At 44.5% G+C, this 27,968-nt stretch overlaps 1 protein-coding gene across 2 annotated transcripts in view; it reads right to left on the minus strand.

Annotated features, from left to right (window-relative positions):
- Positions 1-27,968, minus strand: part of Sh3rf3 (SH3 domain containing ring finger 3) — a 265,267-nt gene that overhangs the window by 51,016 nt on the left and 186,283 nt on the right. For both annotated transcript variants that reach the window (XM_021227644.2, XM_005070858.4), the window contains 2 exons: positions 23,280-23,639; positions 8,057-8,157 (listed from right to left, as the gene is read on the minus strand). In XM_021227644.2, coding sequence (XP_021083303.1) covers positions 8,057-8,157; positions 23,280-23,639 — 461 coding nt within the window. The remainder of the gene's footprint in view (positions 1-8,056; positions 8,158-23,279; positions 23,640-27,968) is intronic.

A 27,968-nucleotide genomic window follows, 5' to 3' on the forward strand; every position in this document is an offset into this window, starting at 1 on the left:
CACGTGTGCATTGTAGGTGTGGTGAGCCTGGGCATGTGTGAGAAGGCAGAGCTATGAATAAGAAAGGCCAGCTTTAGCCCACAGGGCGCCTCCTGCATCAGGATGGAGCTATCTCTGGTCACTTACCTGCTGAGTAAGGGGCCTCTCAAAGGGGACAAGAGTCCAGCAGCCTCGACACTGTGTAATCTGAGCGTGGTGAACGGTATTCAGATAGCATTTCTTATCACATCTGGGAAGTCCCTGCATTACCAAATGTGAGCTGCTGTGATAAATGGCCACCAAACCCTGAAGGGTCTTAGAGGAAAAGCTGTCGAATAGCTGAAGGCCATTTCCTTTCTGAGATTATCTTTTTACTCAGTATTTTAGGATCCCTTATATGATTTAGAGGGACAAGGACTTCGCAGTTATTTCCCAGCATATGAAGGGAGTTTGTATATTTTCCTACACACATTGAAGAATTGTTTATCAGTGGCTTCAAGTCATCTTCAGACCTTTAAAACCAAAAAATGCCTCTGTCCACATTTCATGTTTACCTAGAACACAGGTGTGCTTCCTAATGAGATAATAAGGCAGGGAAATGGGAAACTAAAAGATAAACATGACTGTACATTTGCTGCCTATTTGCCTATCTGGCGCTGAGCCTGCAGGCACCACCACGGAACAGAGTCCCAGCTTAATGCCCTCTCCTTCTCTTTCTTCAGTACGGAAGCTGCCAAGAGACGCATCATTTAGGTTTTCAGAAATATAGATTTGTATTTCATGCTGCATTAAGCCTCTGCACATAGGGCATATTGCTTCTTAGGAGTGGGATGCCCGGGGAAATGTATGCATTGCGTGCTCAGTCATACAGGCAGCATGGAGTGCTGATGCCCAGCAGGAGAGACATGTCCTTCCCAGGTGCTGCAGACCCGAGGACCTGCCTGTGTCCTTCCCAGGTGCTGCAGACCCGAGGACCTGCCTGTGTCCTTCCAAGGTACTGCAGACCTGAGGACCTGCCTGTGTCCTTCCAAGGTGCTGCAGACCCGAGGACCTGCCTGCCTCGCTTCTTGTAGCACAACCATAAGCTTTGACTTAATTTGAGATCTTATTGACCAGGTGTCAGCCTTGATAAGGCCTCACCACAGGACCACTGGTGAGATAGGGCAAGGGAAGAAGACAGGGACCTAGTGTCTGCTGTATGCTAGACACAAGGACTCACATAGGCTCCGCATGGGCCTGGGGTTTCATAGCTCGGGAAGCCAAGGCTGGAAAAGTCTGAGACTCTGCCTCTGTTTTTGTGTGTTCAGAGTCAGGGACAGGCATGCAATTGATTTAGAGGCTTAGCATGGCCCAAGGGTGGGGCCAGACACCGTGAGAACCTCAAGCCTGGGTGAGCATGGCTTGGGTCAGGCCTAGCTCTGGAATCAGGCATACCACCTGTCAGCTCTGAGTGCAGGCCTGCAAGGCTTGCCGAACAGGGGAGTGCCATTTGGATTGCAGCAGGGCACTGATGTGAGTGGCCTTTTAAACTGCACACCTGCACGTGCCTCACCCCTCCCCCCCCCCTCTCTCTCTCTCTGTGTATGTATGTATGTACATGTACTGTGTTGGCAGAGACTAGAGGTGTCAGAGTCCCTGGTGTTGGAGTTACAGACAATTATGAGCCACCCCTTGTGGGTGCTGGGAGCCACACTTAGTTCCTCTGCAAGGGCAGTTCCTGCATAGCCTGTGAGCTGTGTCTCCAGCCCCTTGACCTTTCCATCTTTTAAATTTTCTCTGCTTGATGAACCCCTACAAGAATCTCAGTCTTCCACACTAAACCTATAGGTGATCACTGCCAGGTGAACAAAACTTCACCATAAAAAATCCATTGTAAAAATAATCTTTTTTCTCTTCCTTCCTTTCCCTTCCTGGGTCCCTCAGAAGGGTGACAAAAGCAGATGGAGGTGCTGGGTGGCTTCCTTTGTGCAGTGCTGTGTATCTGGCATGCACCTGTGCAGAGTGGGATGTTGGCTGTCTGGGCGGTGTGTCACTAAGCTTCTGGTTTCCTTAATGACTCAGTTAGAAAACATGAAACACACACACACACACACACACACACACACACACACACACACACACACACACACACACACACATGACATGCACAAAGAGAAGCTTTCTAGCAATCTTCATCAAACTGCACCAGCCCTAGGGAGTCTAAGCAGCTCACTTCCTGCACTGCTCACTTCCAGGTTCCTAGTGATAGCCATAGTAATGTCCCCTTTTACTGCTCCTCCACACCTCCATCACTCAGCTTCCCTGCCTGGCCCGTGTGGGTGGATGTCCATCTGTACACATGTGCCCAGAGTCTGGCATGGAACTAGGGAGACATGGGTGTACTTATGGATGGCATGGTTCTTATCCTCCTGGCTGTCACTTTACACCCACTTCAGGATTTAGAAGCTTGACCCATGCCTTCAGAGGGTGTTCAAGACAGTCTCCCACCATGGCCAGATCAGCGGGGCCACCACCATGTTCAAAGGTCACCTCTACAAACACAAAGGTTGACACTGAAAAGGGCAACTATAGGAGGGACTGGAACACTGCTACCCTATAGCCTGTGTGTGGCTTTTGTGCCAGGTAGAAACAGTGCCTCTTATGAGCAGCTGGCCAAGGAAAAGTGACTCCTGGCATGAAGCTGGACTGACAGAGGCTGGATGTCTAACTCCCGTGCCTTCTGTCCCAGGGCAGAGCTCAGACTGGACAAGCTGTGATGGTGAGGTATAGCACTGTGTGTTCGTGTACAAGCTCGTTGGCAATACTCTGCTTGCCCGTTGCATGTATCCTCAGCGAGCTCTTTGCTGGCCTGTCTGCATGTCTGCAGATTTCCATTCTAATCATGGAGTGAATCACCCGGTGTCTCTGCTCATTTCACATTCTTTCTTCTCCAGATGGTGGCTTGCTCACATTTCTCCATCTTGGAGTGGAAAGTCTATCCCCATTGCTCCTACGTGGGGTCCCGCCTCTGCTCTTTTCCCTGTGAAAGTCACCCAGGTACAGGTTGTGGAGATGTGCACCCATCTATCAACTACTGTGTTCAAGGGATGGATGCCAGGTGGACTAGGAGCTATAGATGGTGGACAAAACCTGTGCAGGTTCTCTCGCTACATAAAGTGAGGTAGCAAGGATGCTGAGTGAGAGCCTGAGCAGGACAGCTAAGTCAGTCCTCCGAAAGGACTGAGCAGGCTCCGGCACTGGGAGGTGAAGAGGCCACTGGCCTTATGCAACAGCTGCTGTGCTCTCAGCTGAGGGCAGATGTTAGCCTGGTTAGGAAAACTGAAGCCACAGGCAGGGAGGAACCAGTGAGGTGCTGTCCACTATTGCCAAACTCCTGGAAACTGGCTTCTAAGATACTTCTGGGGAATAATACCCAAGGACTCACATTACTCATTAGGAAGGTTCCTAACCTTCCTAATGCTGCGACCCTTTAATACAGTTCCTCAGGCTGTGGTGACCCCAACCATAAAGTTATTTTCATTGCTACTTCATAACTGTAATCATAATGTAAACTCTGTGTTTTCCAATGATCTTAGGTGGCCCCTGTGAAAAGGTCCATTGACCCCCCAAAGGGGTTGCAACCCATATGTTGAGAACCACTGTTCTAGACTGATACAGCCTCACCTAATGATATTAGTAGGTCCTGTTGCTATAATGGCACCCTACTGCAGGGTGTCTGGTGAGTCTGTGATAGATGACACATTTTCCTAAGCTGGGCATAGCTTCATCAGTATTTCTTAGTATCCAAGAACATGGGTTTCATATTGTTCTTTACGGCGGATTACTGGCCTTTGGATGGATGGTGCCAGGATCATAGGGAGTGTTAGCCTCTGAGTGGCTCCCACTGCCATGCAAAACACAAATCATGTGACCAGTGCTAACCACTTGATTCAGAGACCCAGCATCCATCCAGAGCTACCAGCTTCTTTCCCAGCTTCCTCTTCCTGGCCTAAGTGATGGACTGTCTTCTTCCTGTCCTTTTCTGGGCTCCTCGATGTCTCCCAGGTGGCTTTCCTGATAAGTGGTGATTATACCCGACTGACTGACCAAGTTCTTTCCTCCATATGGATGGTGCTCTCCTAGGAGTTAGGACTGCCCTCTGGATGGGCTGGCAAACTGGTGCTGGAGGAGGCAGATACCCGGCACCCAGGTGAATCCCATCACGGATTGGTTTACGAATCTGAGGCCCATGCGGTGCGGTCCTCTCCAGTTCATGGCCTGCAGCACTGCTCATATGGGATGCCTCACACTGGGCTGTAGGATGAGATGTCTCAGTGGTTCTGTTGTCTTTTTCCAACCTCCAAGTCAGTGCTGCTTAACCACCCACTGGTCCCTGTTGCTCTCTCTGCCTCCTTCACATCTGGCCTGAAGATGTTCATGGAGAAATTGAGGCAAGAATCTACTTCTCTTGAATTTAGGGGTACCCTGTTCATATGTGTTCCCATTACTTTTTGGATATTCAAGAGGGCTTGGCTCTGACCTGGGGTATGGCCTTCAGGACCTGAAGATTCATGTGTCTTTGGAATCATGACTAGAAGATTGGTCAGATGACAGGCACTTAAGCTCAAGAGTTAGGATTGTGAAATATCAGGGAAGGAGAAGGAAAGCGTGGGAGCCAGTAGCTGTCTCTTTAGAGAGACACTGTGCATGCAAGCTGAGAGTCTTTTTGTGTGCCAATCCTGGGGAACTTGATGTGGACCTTTTCTATAAAGGCAGTGACCTGTCATCAAGTCAGGCTTTGTCACCAGCAGGACTTGGATTTTTAAGACAAGGGCTATGGATGCGAGTCTGCTGTCAAGCACTGTCCTCCAGGCATAACATGGCCATTACCATCTTAATCATAGCAGCTGGTTCCTGCAGGAAACCTTTGTAAAACACAGCCTGTTGACAGCCTGTGCTGGCTGAATGTAACTGGCATAAGCTCACAGGGAGTGGCACTATTGGGAGGTGTGGCCTTGTTGAAGGAAATGTGTCACTGTGGGGGTGGGCTTTGAAGTCTCTTTTGCTTTGCTCAGTGTCACAGTCGACTTCCTGTTGCCTTCCGATCAATATGCAGCGAGCATTATGTCTGCCTGCATGCCACCATGCTCCCCACCATGATGATGATGGACTGACCTCCGAAACTGTAAGCCAGCAACTCCAATTAAATGTGTTCCGTATATGAGTTGCTGTGGTCATGATGTCTCTTCACAGCAATAGAAACCCTAACTAAAACACAGCCCCTGAACAAAGGAGGGGGTGAGAAGGTCATTAGGCCCTTCCCTAAGATTCAGACACTCCCTCCCTCCTGTACCCTGTAGCTGTATGCGCTTCTGCACCAGAGGCTTGTGGTCTGAGGAGGTGCTAGGGCAATGGCTCTCAATCTTCCAAACACTGGAACTGTTTAATACAGTTCCTCATGTTGAGGTGACCCCAACCATTTGTTGCTTCTGCTATGAATTGTAATGTAAATATCTGATATACAGGATATCTGATAGTGATCCCTATGAAAGGGTCATTTGACCCCAGATGGGGTCATGATCCACAGGTTGAGAAGCACTGTGCTAGTGTATGTAGGAAGTAGAACATTTACTGAAAGAGGGGGCCACTCAATCAGCTTCTGGGAGGCCATTGTTCTTACTGGGATAAAACTTTTTGATGGTGCAGTTCTTTGGGGTCAATCCACACCCCTCTCCTATAACTAACCTAATAAACTATTCATTCCCTAATCCAGATTTGGATGAGATTGTTCCTCTGGTCTGTTGGGTTGCCCTGTCTAGAGTGAATAGATGCTTATTCATATCTCACTAGGAAGAGTGAACGCAACAGTGTATAATGGAGCTATTTCATCACTGATCTGCACACTAGCTTCATCTGGGCCCTTGTCTGGAGTTCCAAGACTATAAAATCCTGAACACAGTTGCCATACTGCCACTGCAGTTGTTTTTGTAAATATAAACTATTTCATGTTCACACCTAGGATTTTGAACATGACTTGGAGCTACTGTTAGATGAAGATGTCAATCAGGAAGTGTTCTAGAGACTATGGACTGACAGTAGGCTACACACCTGCTCAATAAACTCATCTTCTATTCAGTAACATAAAAATAGAATTGTAACCATCAGGTTTTCAAACTGGATCATGTATGTCACTGCAACATGTGTGGGATTTCTAAGCATGTCTCGAATGCTCAGTAGGCAGCCATGGATGCATACTCTTAAGTTTTCTCTGGCCTCTTAAAGGTCTCTATTCTTCTACTTTTCAGACCACCACTATGTTACCTGCTGACTCACCCCTATCCAAGACCATCACTGTGTTACCAGCTGCCTCACCCCTACTCAAGTCTTTTTTGCTTCTAGGTATTATCTGGTAAGCATGTCTCCCTCAAGCTGAATAGTGGTAACATGACCTGGAAGTGAGGTAGGGAGTAGGAAAAAGCTATGTTGCAGGTCCTTGTGACCTTGTCTCTGTGGTAGAGAGGACTATGAAGGAAGAGACCACTTTGTGTTTAGTGTCTAAAAAGGAGACCCCAAGGATGTAGCTGGATGGCTTCTAACTCTTGGGTCTTAAAGACACAGACATCTTTTCAGGTAGCTGGCCCGACACAAGAATTGGAGTCTTCCATACCCAGGAACAGGATGTTTTGATGATCAAGGAAATGTGGGTAGTTGATGAGAGCCTGAGTGTAGGCATTTAGCTAGCTGTGAGGACACAAGAAGTGAACCTAGGCTCATCACTCTAGCTTGTGCCCTGCTTCTCATTTGGGGAATTGCACAGAGCCATCTCCTATAGTCGGGGCCTCCTTCCTTGTGGGTGGTTCCCTGAATCCAGATCTTCACTCCAGCTATCTCACTCACTTTTCATGGCCTCTGGCTTGAAATGAAGCCATAGGAGCAGAGCAGGAACAAGGTCAGACATGGTCAGCATCCACAGGATCCCAGAATCCCCAGATGCTCATGTCCCAAATAAAAAACAGCCCAACACTTGCATATAATGTATGTCATTTTTTTCTGTATCCTTTAACTCATCTCTCAGTGGCATAATACTGAATACAAAATCTGTGTCACTTTATAAACGTGGCATGGAAAAGATACAAGTTTGAGAACTTTCTGGAATTTCTTGCTGAGTAAGTTCTATCCATGAGTGGTTGAATTAAAGAATAGTTGAACTTACAAATGGCAGGGCTAACTGTACCTTTTGTCTAGTCCTGCTGAAAATGTGAATTTTAACCTGAAGACTAATCTGGGATATAATTTATTAATCTGGTTTCCTTGGGAAGCCAGGAGAAAAGTGGATACATTTCAGATTTCTTTTATTAAGTTGGGTTAGCATGAAAAGTGGGCAAGTTTAACATCTGGACTTGGCCAATGAGCAAGACTGGAGTCTACACGGGTGGTTAAGGTGGTTGTAGGACATCTCCCCACAATGCATTACATTCTGCACCATACAGATTCCATCTGCCCCACTGGCTCGCCTGGACCAATGTAACTCTCTGTCCATATGTCTGCCATATCCATCCACTCCACCTTAAAACATCCATTCAAGAGGCTGAGCTCACTGCCAAATACAGAGGCCATCTAATTCTCGGGGAGCCTATTTAAATGGGAGTGTTAGAATTCCATGTATGGTTTAAATGCTGTAATTTACCACAGAAAATTTCCTCAACAAGATAAACACCTCATTTCCTAGCAGTGATTCATGTGATTATATTTGGGGCTGGGATGCAGCTGGCCTGCCTTAGGGGTGGCACTTCTGAGCAGGCAGTATCAAGCCGTTGCCCACACTTCCAAAGATGCCTGCTGCCCTCACCACACCCTTCTTTCCTCAGGCCACCCCAGACCTCTCAAATATTAATTTCTTCCCGCTTCTCCTAACCATCCTAGGGACATCGGTGTTAAAAAAAACCACTCTGGATTTTGCTTTTGCACTTTTGTTTTGGGGAGCATTACATGTGTGTAACTCCAAGAACAGGTAGTAACGAGCTGAAAAACCCACTAGAAACCACTTGTGAAAATGCCAGTGTGCAGAGGACGTCAACAAACACGAGGGGCAGCTCACACGTTGAGGGGCAGCTGGACTTTGGGAGACACGCCCTGTTCTCCAGCCACCGCGGCAGCTCGTGGGACGGCTGTGGGGACAGGTCCCGCAGAAGAGGAGTCCTGAAAAGAAAAGAGGATACATGAGTGAACAGAAGGAAGATTCTGTCTAAGAAGGAGAAGGTGGGTCAGCGGACACCAGCAGCCATGTGTATTCCCTCTGTGTCAAAGCCTCAACCTTCCCCAGTCATGCTGAACTTCCCTGGTTATTAGCCATATTGTTAATGGCCCATTGGAGGGAGGGTGCTGGCCCAAGACACATGTCCCAGGGCATCGTTCAAGAGCCCTTCTGAGTATTGTACCTAGGTCAGCGTGGGAGAAGACAGCGTCGGACAAAGGCCAGGCTTTATCTTTAAAACCTGGACTAGGCATTGGTGTGTGGAAAGTGAAAATCTAGACAAAGTATTCGGGAAGCAAATTTAGGTGGCCATGGACTGGGAACACAGATTTAGGTCTCCCTAAGTACCGTGCTCCAATGTGGAAGCAGTTTCATGAAGTTCTGATGGTAATAGTACAAAGAAAAGTCATGAATCCAGACAGTCTGCAAACCCACTGGTGGAAGCATTAAGTAGGGTATCACAGCACAGTGGAGAAATTTCAGTTGTCAGCCCTGAGCACCTTGATGGCACAGTGAATTCCTTGATTGGTGGGGAACAGGTTTTGTCAATGCATTCCAAAGGTTTTTATCTGTTTATTGGGATATGAGGTCTGACACTGAGGTGGGCAAGGGAAGGCTCTTTAGATAGGTTAAAAACAGCCCAAGAGAAACTATAATTAGTCCCTGGACATGCAACATCCCAAACTCATTACAAATACTGACGTTTTAGTCAGTCAGCTTTGGTAGACACAACTTCTTTCCAAGAATTCTTCTTTACAACTGCAAAATTCATCTCTAAGTGGCATTCTGAGGAGCTGAACATTAACTTCTAATGACAGTCAAGAGACAGGAGGAGGACAGGATTGACAAGGCAGAGCATGCCCTGCCCAGGGACTCTGAATCTGGGGTCTGAAGACTTCAAGGGTCCCTCTATGCAGGGTTTGGGTTGGGTGATGCTCCAGCTTGAGGCTGTGTCTTCTAAGTGTTCTTGTATGCTGAGCTCTCCAGGTTAAGGTTCTGGGAGGCAAGCAAATTTCAGTCCTTAGAGGTCACTGTTGTCCACAAATTCCCTCAACATGTTTGTTCCTTCTGCTCAGACGTTATCTGGAAGCACAGTGGGTTGAATTGTCTCCAATGGTCTTGAAGTCATTCAAGCCATAATTAAATAGGAAGGCATAATGTGTTTGGCTAGGAGAGACAGTGAAGGCAGAATTCCATCTCCTGGGCAAAGGGGAAAGCTTGGCCAAGAATATGGCTACTGCTGGTATTTGTCATGCACTGGTAATGCCATATTAGCAGGCATCCACAGATCCCCTGGGGAAACCAAAGTGTTCCACAGAGTAGGTATTAAGAGGCTTAGGAGGATGGGCTAAGGATACCCAGGAACTCTGGGGCTGATGGAATCTCAGGCCCATTTAGAGGTCTTAGTGAGGCAGAGTACCCGCCAGGTGGCAGCAACACCAGAGCGAGCGCTGCCCTCAGGGACAAAAGCTAAAGGTGCTAAGGAAGGTTGCGAGGCTTTGTAGTTTTGATGCACACGGGGTCCTGTCCATCCACTTCTGAATCAGGTCTTCATCTCTGTCACCATCGAAGCCATGAGAGGAGCAAAACTTCTGGCAGGAAGCTGGGGGCTGTGGCTTTCTGGAGACTTCAAGAGCATGTCTGTGGAGATTACTGAGCCTGGTGAGGATTGCCGATAGGCAGCTGACCTCTTCCAACACTGTTAGAAAGCATAAGGCAGACACGGAAGCCTTACAGAGCTGATCAAAAACTCACAGGCCTGGGTACTACACAGCATTCCAGGCATCTGGCTAAGCCTCCAGAAACATGGTGCTGTCCAAATGCACCTTCACACCCCTAACAACCCATTCTTCTCATGAGATCGTTTTAAGAGTGTCCGAAGCAGAGCAATACTGTGGGGGGCGAGAGTCTGGTTTGAAATAAATCTGAGTGGTACTGTAGGGCATGATATAGTGTAGTTCTCCATGGTCTAGTTCTCCAGCTCCCAGAGCTTCCACCTAAACTGTAGGCAGCATCTCTGCCTTTGCTTTATAAATATAAATGTTGAATACACACACGCATGCATGCACGCACGCACGCACAGGCAAGAGTATTGATGGAAACCAAGACCTTGCAAAGACTAAGCAATCATCTAAACTGAGTATATGTTCAGTTCTCTTTTTACTTACTTGAGACGGTGCCTAAGTAAGTTGCCCAGGATAGCCTTGATTCACTCTGTAGCCCAAACAGGTGTTGAACTTGAGAGCCTCCTGAGTAGCTACAATTACAGGCATGTGCCACTAGGTCTTGCTTCTGATTAGATTTTTAATAATCTAATTTTAGAAACAGGGCAATGATTAAAAATAAGAAAGGCAGAAGGCCTCTGGTTGCCTTGAATGAAAGTCGGGACTGCACATCCACAAATGAGAGAGAGCATGTGACATTTGTCTTTCTGGGTTAACTTGTTCAGTATGTTTTTCAGTTCCATCCATTAACCTGCATCTTCATCTTTCTTCACAGCTGGATAGTATTCCATTGTGTATTATATTTTTATCAGGTGAAAGATATTTACACTGTTTCTATTTCCTGGCTATTGTGAATAGAATGGCAAAGGAAATGATGGAGCAGGTTTTCTGTGTGATGTCAAGTTCTTCAGAGACACGCAGAGGAGTGGTAGAGTTGGGTCATATGGTAGGTCTAGCTTTAGTTTTCTGAGAACTTCTACACTGATTTCCATAGTAGCTACACCAGTTTGCAGTCTATAAGCAGTGACTGAGGGTCCCCTTCCCCCCACATCCTCATCAGAATCTGTCAGTTGTTTTCTTGATCTTAGCCAGTTTGACTGGGGGAAGATGAAATCTCAAAGAACTTTTAACTTGCACTTCCTGATTGCTAAGGATGTTGAACACTTAAATATTTCTCAGTTATTGTAATTTAATTTTTCCCTTTGATAGCCCATTATTTTGACTGAGTCATTTTTTTTATTCTTTATTTTCTAGATGTTAATAGTCTCCTATTGGATGGATAACCAGCAAAAGATTCGCTTCCAGTCTGTGGCCTTCCTCTATACTCAAATCTTTCCTTTCCTATATAGAAACTTTTTGACTTACTGAGTTCCCACTTGTCAACTGTTGGCCTGAATTCAGAGTGAATGGGATCCTATCCAGAAAGTCCTTCATTGAGCTTGTATCTTATAGGATACTACTCACTTCTTCCATCACTTTCCATGTTCCGGGTTTCACACTGAGGCCTTTGATCCATTTGGAGTTGATTTTCATACAGGGTGACAGATATGGGTTTTCTATTTTTGTGAAGAATGTCAGAGATATTTTTTAAATTGGTATCACACTGAATCTGTAAACTACTTCTGATAGTATAGTCATTTTCACAATGTTAATTCTACTCATTCAGAGCATGGGAATCATAGCTCCAAACCTTTGGATTTGAGTATATAGCTTGAAGTATCCACAGAGGCCAGGAAAGTAGAAAGGGACCCTTAGGGATGTGACACAGTAGGACACAGGTGCTGAGAAGTGGGAGAGGAGGGACTGCAGGGGACCTTACCTGGGGATCAGGGAGGATGGCAATACAGAAGGAGAGGGAGGAAGGAGAATAATTAACACCAATGGAAAGACACAAGGAAACACCGTTTTATAGCTTTCTTACATGGAGTTATGCCATATGGGGTGATGATCCTCCCCCCAAGCGCCACAGATTATCTAACAAAACCTTCCTTCAATTTGCTGGTCATTTGAATCCAAGAGACTCCCAAAACAATTAAGGCCATTGCCCTTGGTAGCCTCCTAGATCTTGAAGGCAAGACCCGATTGCTTCAGATACCACACCGTTGGATATAGTACTGGAGGAGTCATGCTGGAGCTGACCTGGAAGGCTCCTCCCGGAGGATTAGCTTTCATACTATTGGAAGGTGCTATGCAAGCTGCCATGGGAAAAAAAAGCAATCAGTAGTCCTACTCAGCTATAAAACTTATGAACTACAACAATGACCAGCACAGCAAGATGCCCCCGGTGGTGCAATCATGGCACTTTTATCTTGGGAGGTAACCAAATAGCTGTCTAATTGGACTTAAGGGCTGCACAGTAGGAGAAAATCCATGTCTGGTACTGTAAGCCTAGCCAACTACCCATTGCAGGAGAGGTAACCGGCCTTAGAGGAGAATCTACTGCTGCCATTAAAAAAGTAATATAGTTTCTAACGGTCTTCCAAATACTTATCCCTATGCCCACAGGCAAGTCCAGCTCTCACCACTTCTTCAAAGAAGCCCCTTTTTTTCCCCAGCAGATAGATGCTTTCAGATACCCACAGCTGGTCAAAATACAGAGAATAAGTTACTGTGGCATTCCCAGCCCCAACTGATACATATACCATGTAACCCCTTTGCCTAAGGCTCAGGGAAAATTGAAGAAGGGGGAGCAGAAAGATTTTAAGAGCCTAGGAACAGGATTCCTACTATTATATAGTGTCTGGTAGACATGATAGATTTATGGGTATAAAATCTCAACCATGTGGCTGCCTACGCAAGAACTTGATGAATAGTCAACATGTCAGCACAGATAGGGTGTCACAAGGTACCACTCCTAGATGAAGATTATAGGCCATTAATGGCTGCTGAGAGCAAGAGAATCAGTTTTCTCCATGAATGAGCCCACTGATAGGTTATCCAATCCCAATTGATCAGCCCTTAACACATACATGTGAGTAACACTAAATGGACTCAGTAGGTTGTATAAACATATATTCCCACATACATATATCTGTATACACATGTAAATAACAATAGCAATCATAGAAGAGGTCATGATTTTGAGAGTGAGTTGGGCCAAGAGAGGAGCTGGAGGGGGTGAGGGAGGGATGAAATGATGTAAATATAGTACTCAAGTATAAAATTATCCCAAATTTTTAGTTAAAAAAACAACTATGACTATGGGTTGTGGTGGTTTGAAGGTTACTGGCCCCCATAAGCTCATAGGGAGTGGCACTATTAGGAGGTGTGGCCTTGAGGTTCCTTTTGCTCAAGCTTCACTCAGTGTGACAGTCTACATCCTCTTGCCTTCTGATCAAGATAGAGCCAGCACTATGTCTGCTTGCATGTCGCCATGATGATAATGGACTGAACCTCTGAAACTGTAATCAAGCCACCCCAATTAAATGTTTTCATTATAAGAGTTGCTATGGTTATGATATCTCTTCACAGCAATGGAAACCAAGACAGTGGGCCTAAGAGAATAGTCTATAATGACCCCAAGGTTTCCTGGTATACATCTCATTTCCAACTTGAAAGCCATGTCCTTGATAGCTAACAAGGGATCTGTGCTTACTGACCCCTTCCTAAGAAAAGTCTTGTGTCATAATAAACGTCTGTGGGGGTTGGGGTGGGGTGGGCAGAGAGATGACTCAAGTACGCAAAAGCCTGATGACCCAAGTTTGGATCCCTGGAATCCATCTAATAAAGCCAGAAATGGTAAATACATCTGTAATCCCAGTACTTCCCATGGGGAAATGAGAGACTGGGTAGGAGAATTGCCCAGAAGTTCATGAACCACCTTAGAGCACACAGTAAAGTTGCAGAAGCCAGAGGAGACACACCTCCAAAAAGCAAGGTAGAAGGCAAGAAGTGACTCTTGGAGAGTTGCCCGTGACCTCCACAAGTGCCCTGTGACATACACACTCCAGGAAAATGTCTGACCTCATGCATATGTCAATAGCTTACTTCATGGAGCCATTGCCCACGTAGATCAAAGAACCAGTGATACCTTCAGGCCTAATGTTGAAAAACACCACCCATGTGCACTCAGCACCAGCTGCAAGGGCCATGGTCATGGAGTATGCCCTCATTGCCTGAGATTTACCATGTTGTCAGCATAAGAGTGGACTAAGGGGGTCCACCCATGCAGATGTGGTTCTACCAGCATTACAGGGCTCCCTGCCTTCGCAAGCAATGCCAGAAACCAGACAAAACCCTGGATCTCAAGCTTTCTTCTTTCTGGTTGAGTGGATGCACACCCCAGATCTGGGCCACCGTTGGTGACAATGGCTTGTACTGTGAAACTCCAGCTTCCTTTGGGACCAAGTCAGCATCAGTTCCTGGCTGCAATACGGTCATTGCTCAGCCCTAAAATGTCCAATTGTTAAGAACACCAGAAGTTTCTCACTGCAATTTAATAGTCTCCTAAGTAAGCATGGCGACTAAGCCATGTTATTTTACCACTGGGATTAATAAGAGAAAAACAGGTATGAGAGTTGGCAGAGATGCTGAGGTTCCAAGCTGTTTTGAGACTCTGCCACAGATGAAGAACCCCAAGAAGAAACACCTCATCATTTTATTTTTTATGTGTATCATGAAAACACTGTTCTCACCCCAAGTGTGTGTGGGGGGGGAGATGAACATGTTTTATTCAATACTTGCCATCATTGCATTACACTTGGTGAATTGGCTTCCCAAAGAAAAATTAGAATAAAGCATCTGTGGCCTTGTTCTTCTGCTTGGTTCTGCATGTAACCAGAATAGAAAATAGCTTAGGAATATAGGGTAGGGTGGGGTAGGGTGGGGTAGGGTAGGGTAGGAATATAGCTAGATGGCCAGAGGTAGGGGAGAGGCCAGAATCTAACTAGATTGGAGGGATGTCCAAGGAGTCAGGGATATTTTAACCTCAGAGCCCTTTACTCCCTGTATTGCTTTTCTATTGCTGCAATAAAACACCACGACCAGGGCAACTTATAGAAGTAATGGCTTATTTGGGGCTTATGGTTCCAAAGGGACGAGTCATCACAATGAAGACACACGGAACCATGGTAGCAGGCAGGGATGACAGCTGAAGCAGAAGCTGGGGGCTCACATCTTGAGACACAAACAGGAAGCAAAAAAGTGCAAATGAGAAATGGTGTAAATCGTTAAGCTCTCAAAACATACGCCCAGTGGTGTATTTCCGCCAGCAAGGTCACATATCCCAACTCTTTCCAAAAAGTGCCAAACTGGGGACTAAATATTCAAAGGTTTGAGACCATGGAGGAACATACACCATTCAAACCACCACACCCTGATATCTTCCACCCATGCTTACCACTTAAGGTGGAGGCCAACACCTCCACTACTGCCCACTGGCCACGCCCTCCTCACCAGCGTGCCAGATTTGCTTGCGGACTATTGGAGCAGAAGTGCTAAACTGCTAACTTGATGATCTCAATCAGGGCCAAAATGTGCCCACTGGTCAGATGGTATCCTAGAATTTCTGGCCCAGGTTTCACTGGCAATCAGCAATGTTTATCCATACAGTTTACTCTGGTTGTGTTAGCTACACTGTACAAGGATGATTAGCTGGTCATAGAGACATTATGTCCACAAAGTCTACAATATTGACTGCCTGACCTTTTGCCTCAAAGTTTGTTACACCTGCTCTAGGAGTCCATCAAGAGAGGGTGAGCCAGGAGCTCCTACCCTCAGCTGATGGGGAAATGGAGATCAGGGAGCCACAGTGGTGAGCAGAAGTTTACAGGGCATGCCTTCCATACTACTGAGGATCAACCGAAGCTGAGGAGGCTGGCCTGTGGAAAAATAGCACCCCCAAAATACTAAGGATGGAAAGAGGTCTGTGAGGAAGATATGGAGTCTATTTCCCACCTACCTGTGGCTTTACAGGTTTCCACTCTGAGCGGATTGACATAATCCTGAGCATTTTGTTTTAATTAAAAGGAGGCATAGTTGCTCCTCATCCACAGCCCTCTTCTGTTAGCTTTTTTACCCCTTTGTCCAAAAGCCACTTTGCCAGGTGACCTTAGACAGATGCATGTGTGAATCCATAGAACCAAAGGCATTTTTCTTAGGTGTTTTCTAGAATACACCATCTCCATTTGCATGTAGTGACTCGCCTGTTCTGCTCTCAGATCCACAGTGCTTCCAGGCCCTTCATCAGAGTCTAGGCTCATGAGTCTGCCTGACCCTCCCCCCCATACACCCCTCCCCCAGACCTAGCTCAAGTCCCACACCACACCCACTGCCCACATCTATCCCCTTCCAGAATTACAGAAGGAAGTTCTTTTTGGACCAGATCATCACTGTAGGATTGTTTGTCCTCATTGTTGAGGGTTTTAGAAAACAATTCCTTATAAGGCATGCAATTAAATTCATAACTTTCTAAAAATTCTAAAAATAAGCCTCGCTCTCAGCCTTGCAGGCAGCTGGAGCTTTGCAGGTGGGTGGAGAGCCAGGGGCTGCGGGACGGATAAGCACGCGGCTGTGAAGGCAGCCTCAGAGCACCAGGCTTGGGGCAGCTGTTACTGTCAATGTCTAGCTCTTACCCAGTCCTCTTCCTGCAGCTTGTGCCCATCCATTTAACAACAGATACGTTACTAAATGCCTCCAGGCAGAGTTCAGTTTTCTTCTGAGACACACTGATGCTGGAGAAATGTTCTTTGATATTCTCCCTAGTGATTTCCAAACACTTTCCCAGTTGCATCGATATTAACTAACGTTTCTTCCATCTCAGGGGGTTGCTTAACTGGGGTTTATCTGTCAACAGGTGGGCTCTCTGGAGCTGGTGGGCGAATGGGACCTACTGAAGGAATTGCTCAGGCTGGATGGGAGTTGGGTCATGCTAGAGCATCTCTAGGACCTGCCAGGGGCCTCCACAATGCTGTCACTTAGTCACAGAGGATCAGTAGAACCACACAGGCAGCACTGAAGGGTCATTAGAGGAAAAATGGCCTTACGGTTGGTTTACAAGTGACAGTTTTTCATACCACCTGCTGCAGACAGACCTACCTCCAGTTCCTAACCTCTGTGTTCACTGTAAGGGCTTACACATCTATGTGGGACTTGGGAGAAGGGTGGCATGGGAACTCCAAATCCCTATCCTCAGATAGGTTGGGGCTGTAGGACTCAGTTTGTTCAGTGAAAGAGGGGCAGATATGACATATATCCCTGAAGAGAAGTTTTGACTACCGTACTGCTGCCTCATTTTTACTCCAGAAAGCATCCAGCAAAGGTTTTCTGTAAAGGATGTAGTAATACTCCAGACATTGTGATCCTACGAGCACCTCGGTGAAGACATAATATAAACGAATGGGTGTGATCGTGTTCTAATAAACCTATGATTTACCAAAGCAGGCTATGTGTCATTTAGCCCTGGGAGGGAACTGAGAGTCGAGTCCAGGACTCACAGGTTTGAGTGGGAAACAGGCTCCTGTTTCTTAATGTTTCTAAGAGTCAGGGGCTGCTTGCTTACACAGAGTGATGATGCAAGGTGAGGTGCTCGCCAACAAACTGTCTACTTGAGTTCCTCAGGTAGTTTGGTGACTTCCCTAATAAGTATAGTATTTCCTTCAATGAGGAATTATATATGTATATATATATATACACACACACACATATATATGTATATATATATATATATATAATTATGGCCTCATGATACAATGGAGTTGAAAAATTCCTATTGCCTAGTGATACCATAATGGTCATAACATGATGGTAAGATACATTCCTTTCTTGTTTGCAGCGATGTTGGTGCAAACGTGCCTACTGTGTACCAGTGTTGAGAAAGCATGGCACATAAGTCACATGCAGCGCATAGTACTTGTCAGTGAGAACAAACGACTGTGATGGGTTTGTGAGTTTAACAAGTACTTTAGTTTGTGTGTATACGTGTATGTGTATACATAGTAGTCTTGTATGTGTGTGTGCAGGTACACGCGTGAATGCAAGTGTATATGAAGGTCAGAAGACAATCTTGAGCATTGATGCTCAGGCGTCTTCCACATGTTGTTTCAGATGGGGGGACTCTCACTGTCTTGGAACTTGACCAAGTAGGCTGGGCTAGCTGTCCAGAGACCACCAGAGAGTCACCTGTCTCCTCCTACACTGGGCTAGGATTAGAATCACAAACTGCTGTGCTGGGATTTTTTGTTTTGTCTTTTTAAATGAGTTGGTCCTAAAGATTGCAAGGCAAATGTTTTGCTACTTAGTTACCTCTCTAGGTAGCCATTTTAAAAGGGTGTTTTGGGTCTCACTGTGTAGGCAAGGATAGCCCTGAAGTCGCTATTAACCCTGGCTACCTGCCTGAGTCTTCTCTTCAGCTTCCCTAGTGCTGGAATTATAGGTGTGGGCTACCAGGCCCATCTGTGTTTCTCTTGATTGTGAAGGGCACAATCAAGTGACTGTCCTGTCCATCTAAGTCTGTGAGTGTTCTCTGTTGTGCTCACACAATGACAAAGTCACCTAATAATGAATTACTCAAATCATGACCCTTCACTAAGTGATGAAACAGGACTTGGAAATGCTTAACTCTATCCAAATAATTGTGGAAGCAAACATATGAATTTTTAAGTTGGTATATATTTATTATGCACAGTACTGGATCTCATAAAGACATCTTCATGCAAGTATATTGTATGCTTCAACCACATTTCTCCCTGTAGCTGCCTATCCTCTCTTTTGTTTCCATTCTCCTCATTATTAGTCCCTTTCATTCCCTACAGGCCTACTTGTACTTTCATGCAACATATATACAACATAATATATATGTATATACATATATAATCTAGGATCTACTAATGATATAAAATATGCCATATTACCTGAATCTGACTTAATTTGCTAATACCACTCTCTCCAGCTGCATGCATTCCCTTGGAAACAGTGTAATTTGATTCATGTGAAAAAAATCCTTTATGTATGTGTACATACACCACACTGTCTTCGTATATCTGTTGATGGACATGTAAGGCAGTTCATCTGGCTACTGTGAATAGTGCAGCAATGAACATAGGCGTCCAAGTATCTCTCTGATACATTCTGGCAAATACTCAGAAGTGGGATAGATGGATCAGCTGACAGTTTTGTTTCAGTTATTATTATTATTATAGGAGCCACTATGCTGGCTTATACAGTGGCTGGAATAATTTAAAATTCCATCAGAGGTATATAAGACTTGGATTTTCTCCATCTCCTTGCCAGAATTTGTGGAAATCTTTTCTAACTGCAAATCTGACAGATGATTAATATCTGGGTTAGAATATACAAAGACCTAAAAAATAACCAAACACCAAGAAATCAAATAACCCACTCAATAAATAGGAAAATGAGATGAACAGGCAGTTCCAAAAAGATGAAGTACTATATAATGGCCAATAAACATATGAAAGAAGTGTTCAACATCACTAGCCATCAGCAAAATGCAAATGAAAGATAAATTAGGATTCCATTTCACCCCAGTCAAAATGGCAATCGCTAAGAAAACATCTGGACTTTTAATAATGAAGTCAGCCCAAATAGCTTTTTACCTCAATATTTTGGTTGACAGACTTGTGCCCCCAGCAGAAAGCTGACACACAACTCCATTATTCACACAGAGCAGCAGTCCTCTGACCTCTTTTGAGAGCAGAAAGAATTCTTCAGGATACAAATATGAGCAGGATGGCCATCTGAGCATCTGCCTAAGCCTGTGCTCTGGGAGTCCTAGGCTAGACATTTAACAGCTGCGTCCCCTCAACAGCCATCAAAATGGATCCGGAGCTCATGGTGGGCTGGGAGTGACAGGAGCTGTCCTCTTCTAGAAGGACATGCTGAGTTTTATGCATCTCACTGTTTTATACAGGACTTTCACTATACCGTGCTGTTGACACAGTTCACAGGGTCCACCCAAGAAGAAAGCTAATGTGTGTGAGTCAGGCACAGGACACTCAGACCCTGCCCTCAAGGACCTGTAGGTCTCTGAGATGGGTAGCCGTATACACAAATTAGGTTCCACAGCAGGTATTGGAAGTCTGGAAGGCATGACGGCAATGCAGGAATTGATCTGTGACCCACAGACACAGAAGAGATGGAGTGATCATTTCCGATTGTTACAAGAGAAGGGAGTTTGGACATGAGTGTGCACCTGTGAGTTAGCAGTAAGTGGACCACCAAGACAAAAGGCAGCAAAAAGGGATTCCTAGAGTGGTGTAGGGTAAGGTGGGCAGTGCATCTATAGATGGGACCTAGGCTGAATTGGCGGAGGTTAGAAAGGCAACCTGGGGCGGAGTCTCCCAATGTCGCAGGGGATATCTCCAGAGGCAGAAAGGTTAGGCTTCACCCAGGGGTAGTCAGGCAAGGAATCTGCATTTTTGAAGATGGGATATCAGTTTGGCATTATATTATTATTATTATATGGAATAGAGGCACAGAGTAATATGAAGAAAGGAAGTTACTCTAGTATCTATTGAGTTGAGGCACTTTTCCAAATGAAGTCATCATGCAAGTGAGAAAGTAGCCTGTAGTTAAAAAAAAATAATGAAAACTAAGCCTCGGTGGTCTAAACTCCTGTCTACAGTTTTAACTGTTGGCTGCAGCTCTGGGAAAGGACAACACTTGCCAGGCAAGGGTGTATGAACAGGAAGAGAAGGCAAGAGCACAGATACCTATGTGAGGGCTAGAGACCCAAGCTGGGTCAGTGGAAGAGACACTCACAAAGTAGAGTTAGCAGGAAGGTCAGGCATTGTGATCTTAGCAACAGCGGAAGATACACGGGGAGGCTGAAGGTTGTTGAGCATATCCAACATGAGGAAGCTGCAACATGCTAGTGGCAAGAGGGGAACAGACAGGGTCTTTGGAAGCAGGACTAGCAGTCAGGGTAGAGGAGGGGTCATCTGTGTCCCACCGCAGCTCAGACTGCCCTCATGTCCCACAAAGCCCTCAGGAGGAGCAAGCTGCCAAACCAAGGCTTCTTGTTGCCATAATAGCACAGGGAGCCCTATGGTCAGCCCAGCTGTCCCTTCTCCTAGTTCCCTGTCTCTCATAGGACTTAAAGAATCTGGATTATTTGGTGCCCAGGAGGTAAGCTGCTGTTCTTAGAATGCACCAGCAGGAGGAGGACCACAAATGCCATTCTCCCTGCATTTCCTGTTCCTGGCACTGGCCTGCAGGATGTGAAATCCCGGTCTGCCCATTCCAGGCCCTGAAGGCCTGGACCTTAGCTAACCTTACATGATTACCATTTTCTCCCCACCTGCCCCCACCCCTTAAGACAATGGTTCTTTCTTCTTGATTGGTGGTAATAGTGATGCCATTCCAGCCTAAAGCCCTTTTCTATAAATGAACAGATATAAAGTTTTGTTTTTATAGTGCTGGAGATTGAACCCAAGTCACACCCATGCTAGGTAATTGTTCTACCACTGAACTATAGCCTCAGTCCTAGAAAGTCAATGCTGTAAATATTTTAGGTCATGTAGGACCATATAGTCCCTTTGGTTTCCTTTTCTCCCTCTACTCCCCACCTGTACCCCACCCCATTGGGTTGTCATTTTAAAGCTCTTTAAAAATATGAAAATTGGTAGCTGGGGGAGGAGACACATGCCTTTAATACAAGAACTCAGGAGTCAGAGTCAGGCAGACCTCTGTGAGTATGTATGATGGCAGCCTAATCTATATATACATTCTAGGCCAGCTATGGTTAAGTAGAGAGATGCTGTCTCCCAAGAAATAAAAGACCCTATAAGTCACACAAACAAAACTCAGAACTAAGGTTGTGTCCTAGTTGGTTAATGTGCTTGCCTAGCATGCATGAAACTCCAGGTTCATTTCCTAGCACCAAAGGAAACTGATGTAATAGAGGATGCCTATTATCCCAGCAGGGATAGGGATAAGGAGGTAGGGAGCTCAGAAGTTTAAGGTTATTCCTAATATACAGTGAGTTCAAAGCCAGTGTGTGATACATGGAACCCTGTATGCAAGTAAATAAGTAAATAAAAATCATCTATAGTGCAAAGTTTATGCAAAACTAGCTCTCTGGACCCTCAGGTAACACTCAGATATTTATACGGCTCAGCCAGGAGTCCTGGCTATAGAAACCACCATTGGGGAGCTACAAGTTCAAAGCCAGTCTAGTCAACATAGTGAATTGCAGGCCAGCCAGAGTTACATAGTGAAATTCTGCTTCAAAAACTAGATTTTTAAATATGATTTAATATGTTATATTGTTTTGCTTGCATTTGTGTGTGTGCACCATGGTGCCCATGGAGGTTAGAAGAAGGCACTGGATCCCCTGGAACTGGAGTTACAGATGGCTGTGAGCCACCATGTGAGTGCTGGGAACTAAACCTGGGTCCTCTGCAAGAGCAGTCAGTGATCTTACTGCTGAGCCATCTCTCCAGCCCATTTTAAAAGATGATTCTCCACATAAATGTATCCAAGTCAACTGGAACTTTGAAAAAATAAAGCCGGTTACTTATTGGCTCCCTCCTCAAACTAGCCTATACACTGGTGCCACACCTTGGAAGCATGCCCATGACAGAGGTGACCCCGGAGAGAAAGGAAAGCAGGGCTGGCAGATGGACCTTGGGGTAAGGAGGCACAGAGTGGGCGAGCACTGGCCCTCCCCCACTCTAACTGCTCCAGTGCCTTGTCCTGGAGTATGCTGAGCTGGGAGGACAGCAGCCCACACCTCCAGGAGGTACATTACCTTCTCCAGATCTCAGCGGAAATCTGATGACACAGGAGAGAGCCCCTCCTCCCTTTCTGGTGTTAATGAAGTAGACACTTTCCCAGATGGACAGGTTTCCTGGAGTTTCAGGCAATTAATACTCTATGCCCTTTTAAGCATCTTACTTTGGCTACTCAAGTCTACAAATATACTAGTGGAAATGTAATAAAAGTTACATTTAGAAACAGAAGGACATGGCAGTGTAGCTAATTCTGGTTTTCAGCTCTTGTCCTTTCTCTGCTGAAGGAACTTCATCGAGTTGCTCAAAAGGTCCCACCCAAGATTCTTCCCCAAACAAGCAAGCTGAGTACCATACCAGCAAGTAAGGAACTTCCAACATGACTGAACGGTACTCCAATGCTGTATCCCAGCAAGTAAGGAACTTCCAACATGACTGAACGGTACTCCAATGCTGTATCCCAGAACCACTGGCAGCTACCTCACAACATGGAGGCCAATATGCACATTTTTACAAGGCTCTTGATGCCAAGTGGTTGGCCACGAGGAAAGGCCCCAGCCACTCACAGGAGTTCTGGCATGGCTTGCTTTGGGAGAGTTCAGTAGAATAGGACCCCTGGGGATCGTGGACAGTGGCATGGGCTCTGGGAGTTACCTGGGTGGTTACAGGGCAGGACAGATGGGCAAGCTCCCCAATCCTGGCTGCGGCTCGTGGATCACTGGAGCTGATCAGCACCGGAGCACTGATTTCCATGGAGTGCCTGTGACTGGCAGCCTGTGAGGACTTGTGTGTCACACTGAGCGCAGTGAATGAGTGACGCTTCTTGGCATTCTTCTTGCTGTCTACTCGTCGCTGAAAGGCACTGACTGCCCCTGAGCTACTGAGGGTGGGACCTGAGGCCACACTGGCTACTGTGCTGGGGTCAGAGGACAAGAGGGCATCATAGTTGCTTGCAGTGGCGGCAGCAGGGCATAGCTTGTCCATCTCAATGAGTTGCTTGGCTGAGTCGTTGAGCTAAGAGAAAAAAATGGAGAAGGAATTTCATTACTTAAATGTCAACTACCCTGCACTCTCCTCTCTGCCTCTCAGCCCTGGCCCAAGTTCTCACTTACAAAATGATGTGTTTAGAAGGACAGATCTTTCATCTGTGGCTTTCACCATGAGTTTATACATGCCTGCCATGGGTTTCTTTGCAAAAGTTTCTCTGGGTCACTCAAACGCTTAGAAGGCAGGGAGGGCTTTCTAGGGCTGATCTATTGACTCTTTTCTTTCTCAGTGGCATGGCACTTCTTGGCACAGTGTACAGCTTTGAGGAGAAGGTAAAGTACAGGCCAAAGAAGCCAGCATCTCCAGAAAATTCTGGGCATTTTGAGGCACACCTGGTCTGGTGGCCTGGAGATGCTCATCGGTCAGTTACACAAAGCCAGGGAGACAGAGAGGATACTGAGTACTTGCCTTTTCTAGCTGGGCTGTATGTGATTAGATGATGCAGTAAACAATGACTTATCTTAAGCTGCTTCGCTTCTCCGCTAGAGTGCTTCAGATGCCCAGAATTTTCTGAAGCTGCTGCAGATTTGAGGCGGTACTTTATTTCCTGCAGTTTTTGTTTAAGTGCTCTCAGAGGCCAGAAGAGGGCATCAGCTGCACTGGAGATGAAGCTGTAAGCAGTTGTGAACCACCTGACCTGGATGCTGGGAACTAAACTCAGGTCCTCTGCAAGAGCAGCAGGTACTCTTAACTGCTAAGCCATCTCACTAACTCATTTTCTCATTTTTATTAGTTCTTTGAGAATTTCATACAACGTATTTTGATCATATCCACCCATCTTCAATAGGGTCTCCCAGATTCAACTCCTAACTTTGTATCCATCTTGAAATAACAAAGCAAAACATCACATACAAGTTTATGCTGCCCGCATACTTTAGATGTGTGGCCTTCTACTGTATCATGGTCAACCACTGAGGACCATAACTTTAGGAAGACTGATTCTTCATCTCCCAGCAGCTGTTAATGGCCAAGACCTTAGCTGGAGGTTAGACTTTGTGACCCATGCCCAATTTAATCTTCTTATTCTAATTTCCCTTTTATCTCTTCATAAATCCTTACTCTATTTCTCCTTCCTTGGAAGGTGAGGTTCTTTACTAGCTGTGTAACTTCTGTGGTATTTGTGTCAAAACCCAAACATATATCTAAAGCTTACAAGCTAATATCCATAAGAGATAACATGTGAAGTTTGTTTGTCTGGGTCCAGTTACCTTCCTCATGATGACTGTTTCTAGTTTCATCTATTTACTTGCAAATTTCATAATTGCATTTTTCTTAACAGCTGAAAAAAATGCCATTGTTTAAATGTACTATAACATTTTCATCACCCACTCAGTTAATGGACCATTTCCAAGTTCTGGCTATTATGAATAGGACAAATAAGGAAACAATGAACATAGATAAGCATGTATCTCCATAGAAAGCGTGGTATACATAGATCTTGAGATAGATTAATTCTCAGCTTCCCGAGGAACATCTGCACTGACTTCCATAGTGGATGTACCAGTTTGCAGTCATACTAACAATACATAAATGTCCCCTTTCCCCTCAACCTCACCAACATGTACTGCTATTTGTTTTATTGACCTTGGTCATTTTGAGTGGGATAAAACAAAAATCTCAAAGTACTTTTAATTTTCCTGATGGCTAAGGATATTGACTTTTTCTTAAAGTGTTTCTCAGCCATTTTTGTTTTACCTTTGGGAACTCTCTAGTCTTTTTTTGTTTTAATTGGGTTGTTTGTTTTCTTGATATCCAACATGTTTCAGTTCTTTATATATTTTTACACTAATCTATCAGATGTATAATTGGTACATGTTTTCTTATTCTGTACGTAGCTTCTTTGCTTAAATGGTGTCTTTTCCTGTAAGAAGCTTTTAGGTTCATAGGGTCCTATTTATTAACTCTTGGTCATAATGATTATGCTATTGGTGTCTGTCCAGAAAGTCCTTTCCCTTTCCAATGAATTTAACCCTTTCCCTGATTTGTCTTTCATCAGGTTCAGTGTAGATGGCCTTACATTGAGGTCCTTGATCATCTGGGGCTGATTTTTGTACAAGTTAATACATGTGGGTTTATTTATGCCGCTCTACCTGCAGCTGTCCAGTTTGAGTAGCAATACTTGTAGAAGATGGTGCATATTCTCCACATTGGATCAATGGGTTCTTTGTCAAAATAGCAGGTGTGCAGAATTACATATAGGTCTTCAGTTCTACTCCACTGACCAACACGTGTGGTTTACGCAAATATTGTGCTGTTTTTATTACTATAGCTCTGAAAGACAACCTGAAATCTAGATGGTAATATCTCCAGGAGTTTTGTTTTTGTTTTCTCTTCAGGACTGATTTAGTTATCCTAGGACTTTTTTATGTTTCATATGATGTCGAAGAATCTTTTTAAAATTTCTGTTAAGAACTGTGTTGGAATTTTGATGAAGATTTTGCTGAATCTATAAATGACTTTTGGTAGGATGGCCATTTTTACAATATTAATCCTATCAAGCCACAAACATGGGAGATCTTCCCACCCTCTGGTGTCATCTTTTGTTTTTTGTTTTTTCTTCCATGTCTTAAGTTTTTATTATACAAGTGTTTCACTTGCTTTGTTAGAGTAATCCCAAAATATTTTTGAGGCTATTGTGAAAGGTATGGTTTCCCTGATTTCTTTCTTAGTATGTTTGCCATTTGTATATAGGAAGGCTACTAATGTTTGTGTTAATTTTGTATCCTGCTACTTTACTGATGGTGTTTATCAGCAGAGTCAACAGGGTCTTTTACATATAAAACCATCCCACCTGCAAAAGGATACTCTGACTCCTTCCTTTCCTATTGTATCCCCCTTGATCTCTTTCAGTTGTTTTATTGCTCTAGCTAAGACTTCAGGTACTAGCCGGGCATTGGTGGCGCACACCTTTAATCCCAGCACTCGGGAGGCAGAGACAGGCGGATCGCTGTGAGTTCGAGACCAGCCTGGTCTACTGAGTGAGTTCCAGAACAGGCTCCAAAACAATACAGAGAAACCCTGTCTCGAAAAACAAAAAAAAAAAAAAAAAAAAAAAAAAAAAGACTTCAGGTACTATATTGAATAGGTATGGAGATAGTGGCATCCTTAACTTGTCCCTGATTGTAGAGCAAATGCTTTGAGTTTCTCTTCATTTAGCATGATGCTGACTGTTGGCTTGTTGTAAACTGCCTTTATTGTGTTGAGGTATGTCCCATGTATCCCTAGTCTCTCCAGGACTTTTAATCATGACTGGACATTGGATTTTGTCAGAGGCCTTTTTTGCATCTAATGAGGCAATCTTTTTTTTTTTTTTGTATTTCAGTCTGTTTATGTAGTGGATTAAGTTTATTGGTTCAAACCATCCCTGCATCTGTGGGATGAAGCCAACTTGGTCATTGTTGGTAATCTTTTTGATGTTTCCTTGAATTCAGTTTGCAAGTATTTTATTGAGACTTTTTGCATTTCTCTCCACAAGGGATATTATTCTGTAATTTTCTTTTATTGTTGGTTCTTTTTGTGGTTTTTGGTATCAGGGTGTAGTGGCTTCATAAAAAGAATAAGAACTGTCCCTTCAGTTTCTATTTGCAGAATAATTTGACAACTATTGCTGGTAGTATTTTGAAGGTCTGATAGAATTCTTCACTGAACCCATCTGGCCCTGGGCTTTTTTGGTTGGGTGATTCTTAATTACTGCTTCTATTTTACTACGGGTTTTGGGCCTGTTTCAATTGTTTGTTTCATCTTGATTTAATTTTGTTGGAGTTGTATACATCAAAAATTTATGTATTTCCTTTAAGCCACTTATTTTTTGTTTGTTTTGTCTTTTAAATGGTCTATGGCTCTTTGGAGGAGCATTGTCAGCCCAAATAGGAAATTTTCATTTAAACTATACATATATATTCATTTACTGCATATATTATAGGTATTCTTGATAGATAACTTATTATATGATTGCTTAGGACTTTTGCAGAAATCCTTACTGTTATTTTACCCTCTTCCCTTCTTCTATATTTATCTTCCTCCCCACTCACTAGTTAAAACCCCCCATGTTCCTTATTTTTCCCATAAGATTACTTGTATGCTGTAGAATATAGATTTTAAATTATATATGATTTTTTTGAATTTCCTCAGTAAACATTGTGATGTCTCCCTTTTCATCTCAAAATTTATTAATTTGAATTTTCTGTTTTTTTAAATTTGTCAAGTGGTCTATCAATCTGATTTTTGTCAAAGAACCAACCCTTCATTTCCTTGATTCTTTGTATTTTTTGTTTGTTTGTTTACTTCTATGTCATT

Source organism: Mesocricetus auratus, unplaced genomic scaffold (genome assembly GCF_017639785.1).
Source record: "Mesocricetus auratus isolate SY011 unplaced genomic scaffold, BCM_Maur_2.0 Super-Scaffold_100027, whole genome shotgun sequence".
Classification (NCBI taxonomy): Eukaryota; Metazoa; Chordata; class Mammalia; order Rodentia; family Cricetidae; genus Mesocricetus; species Mesocricetus auratus.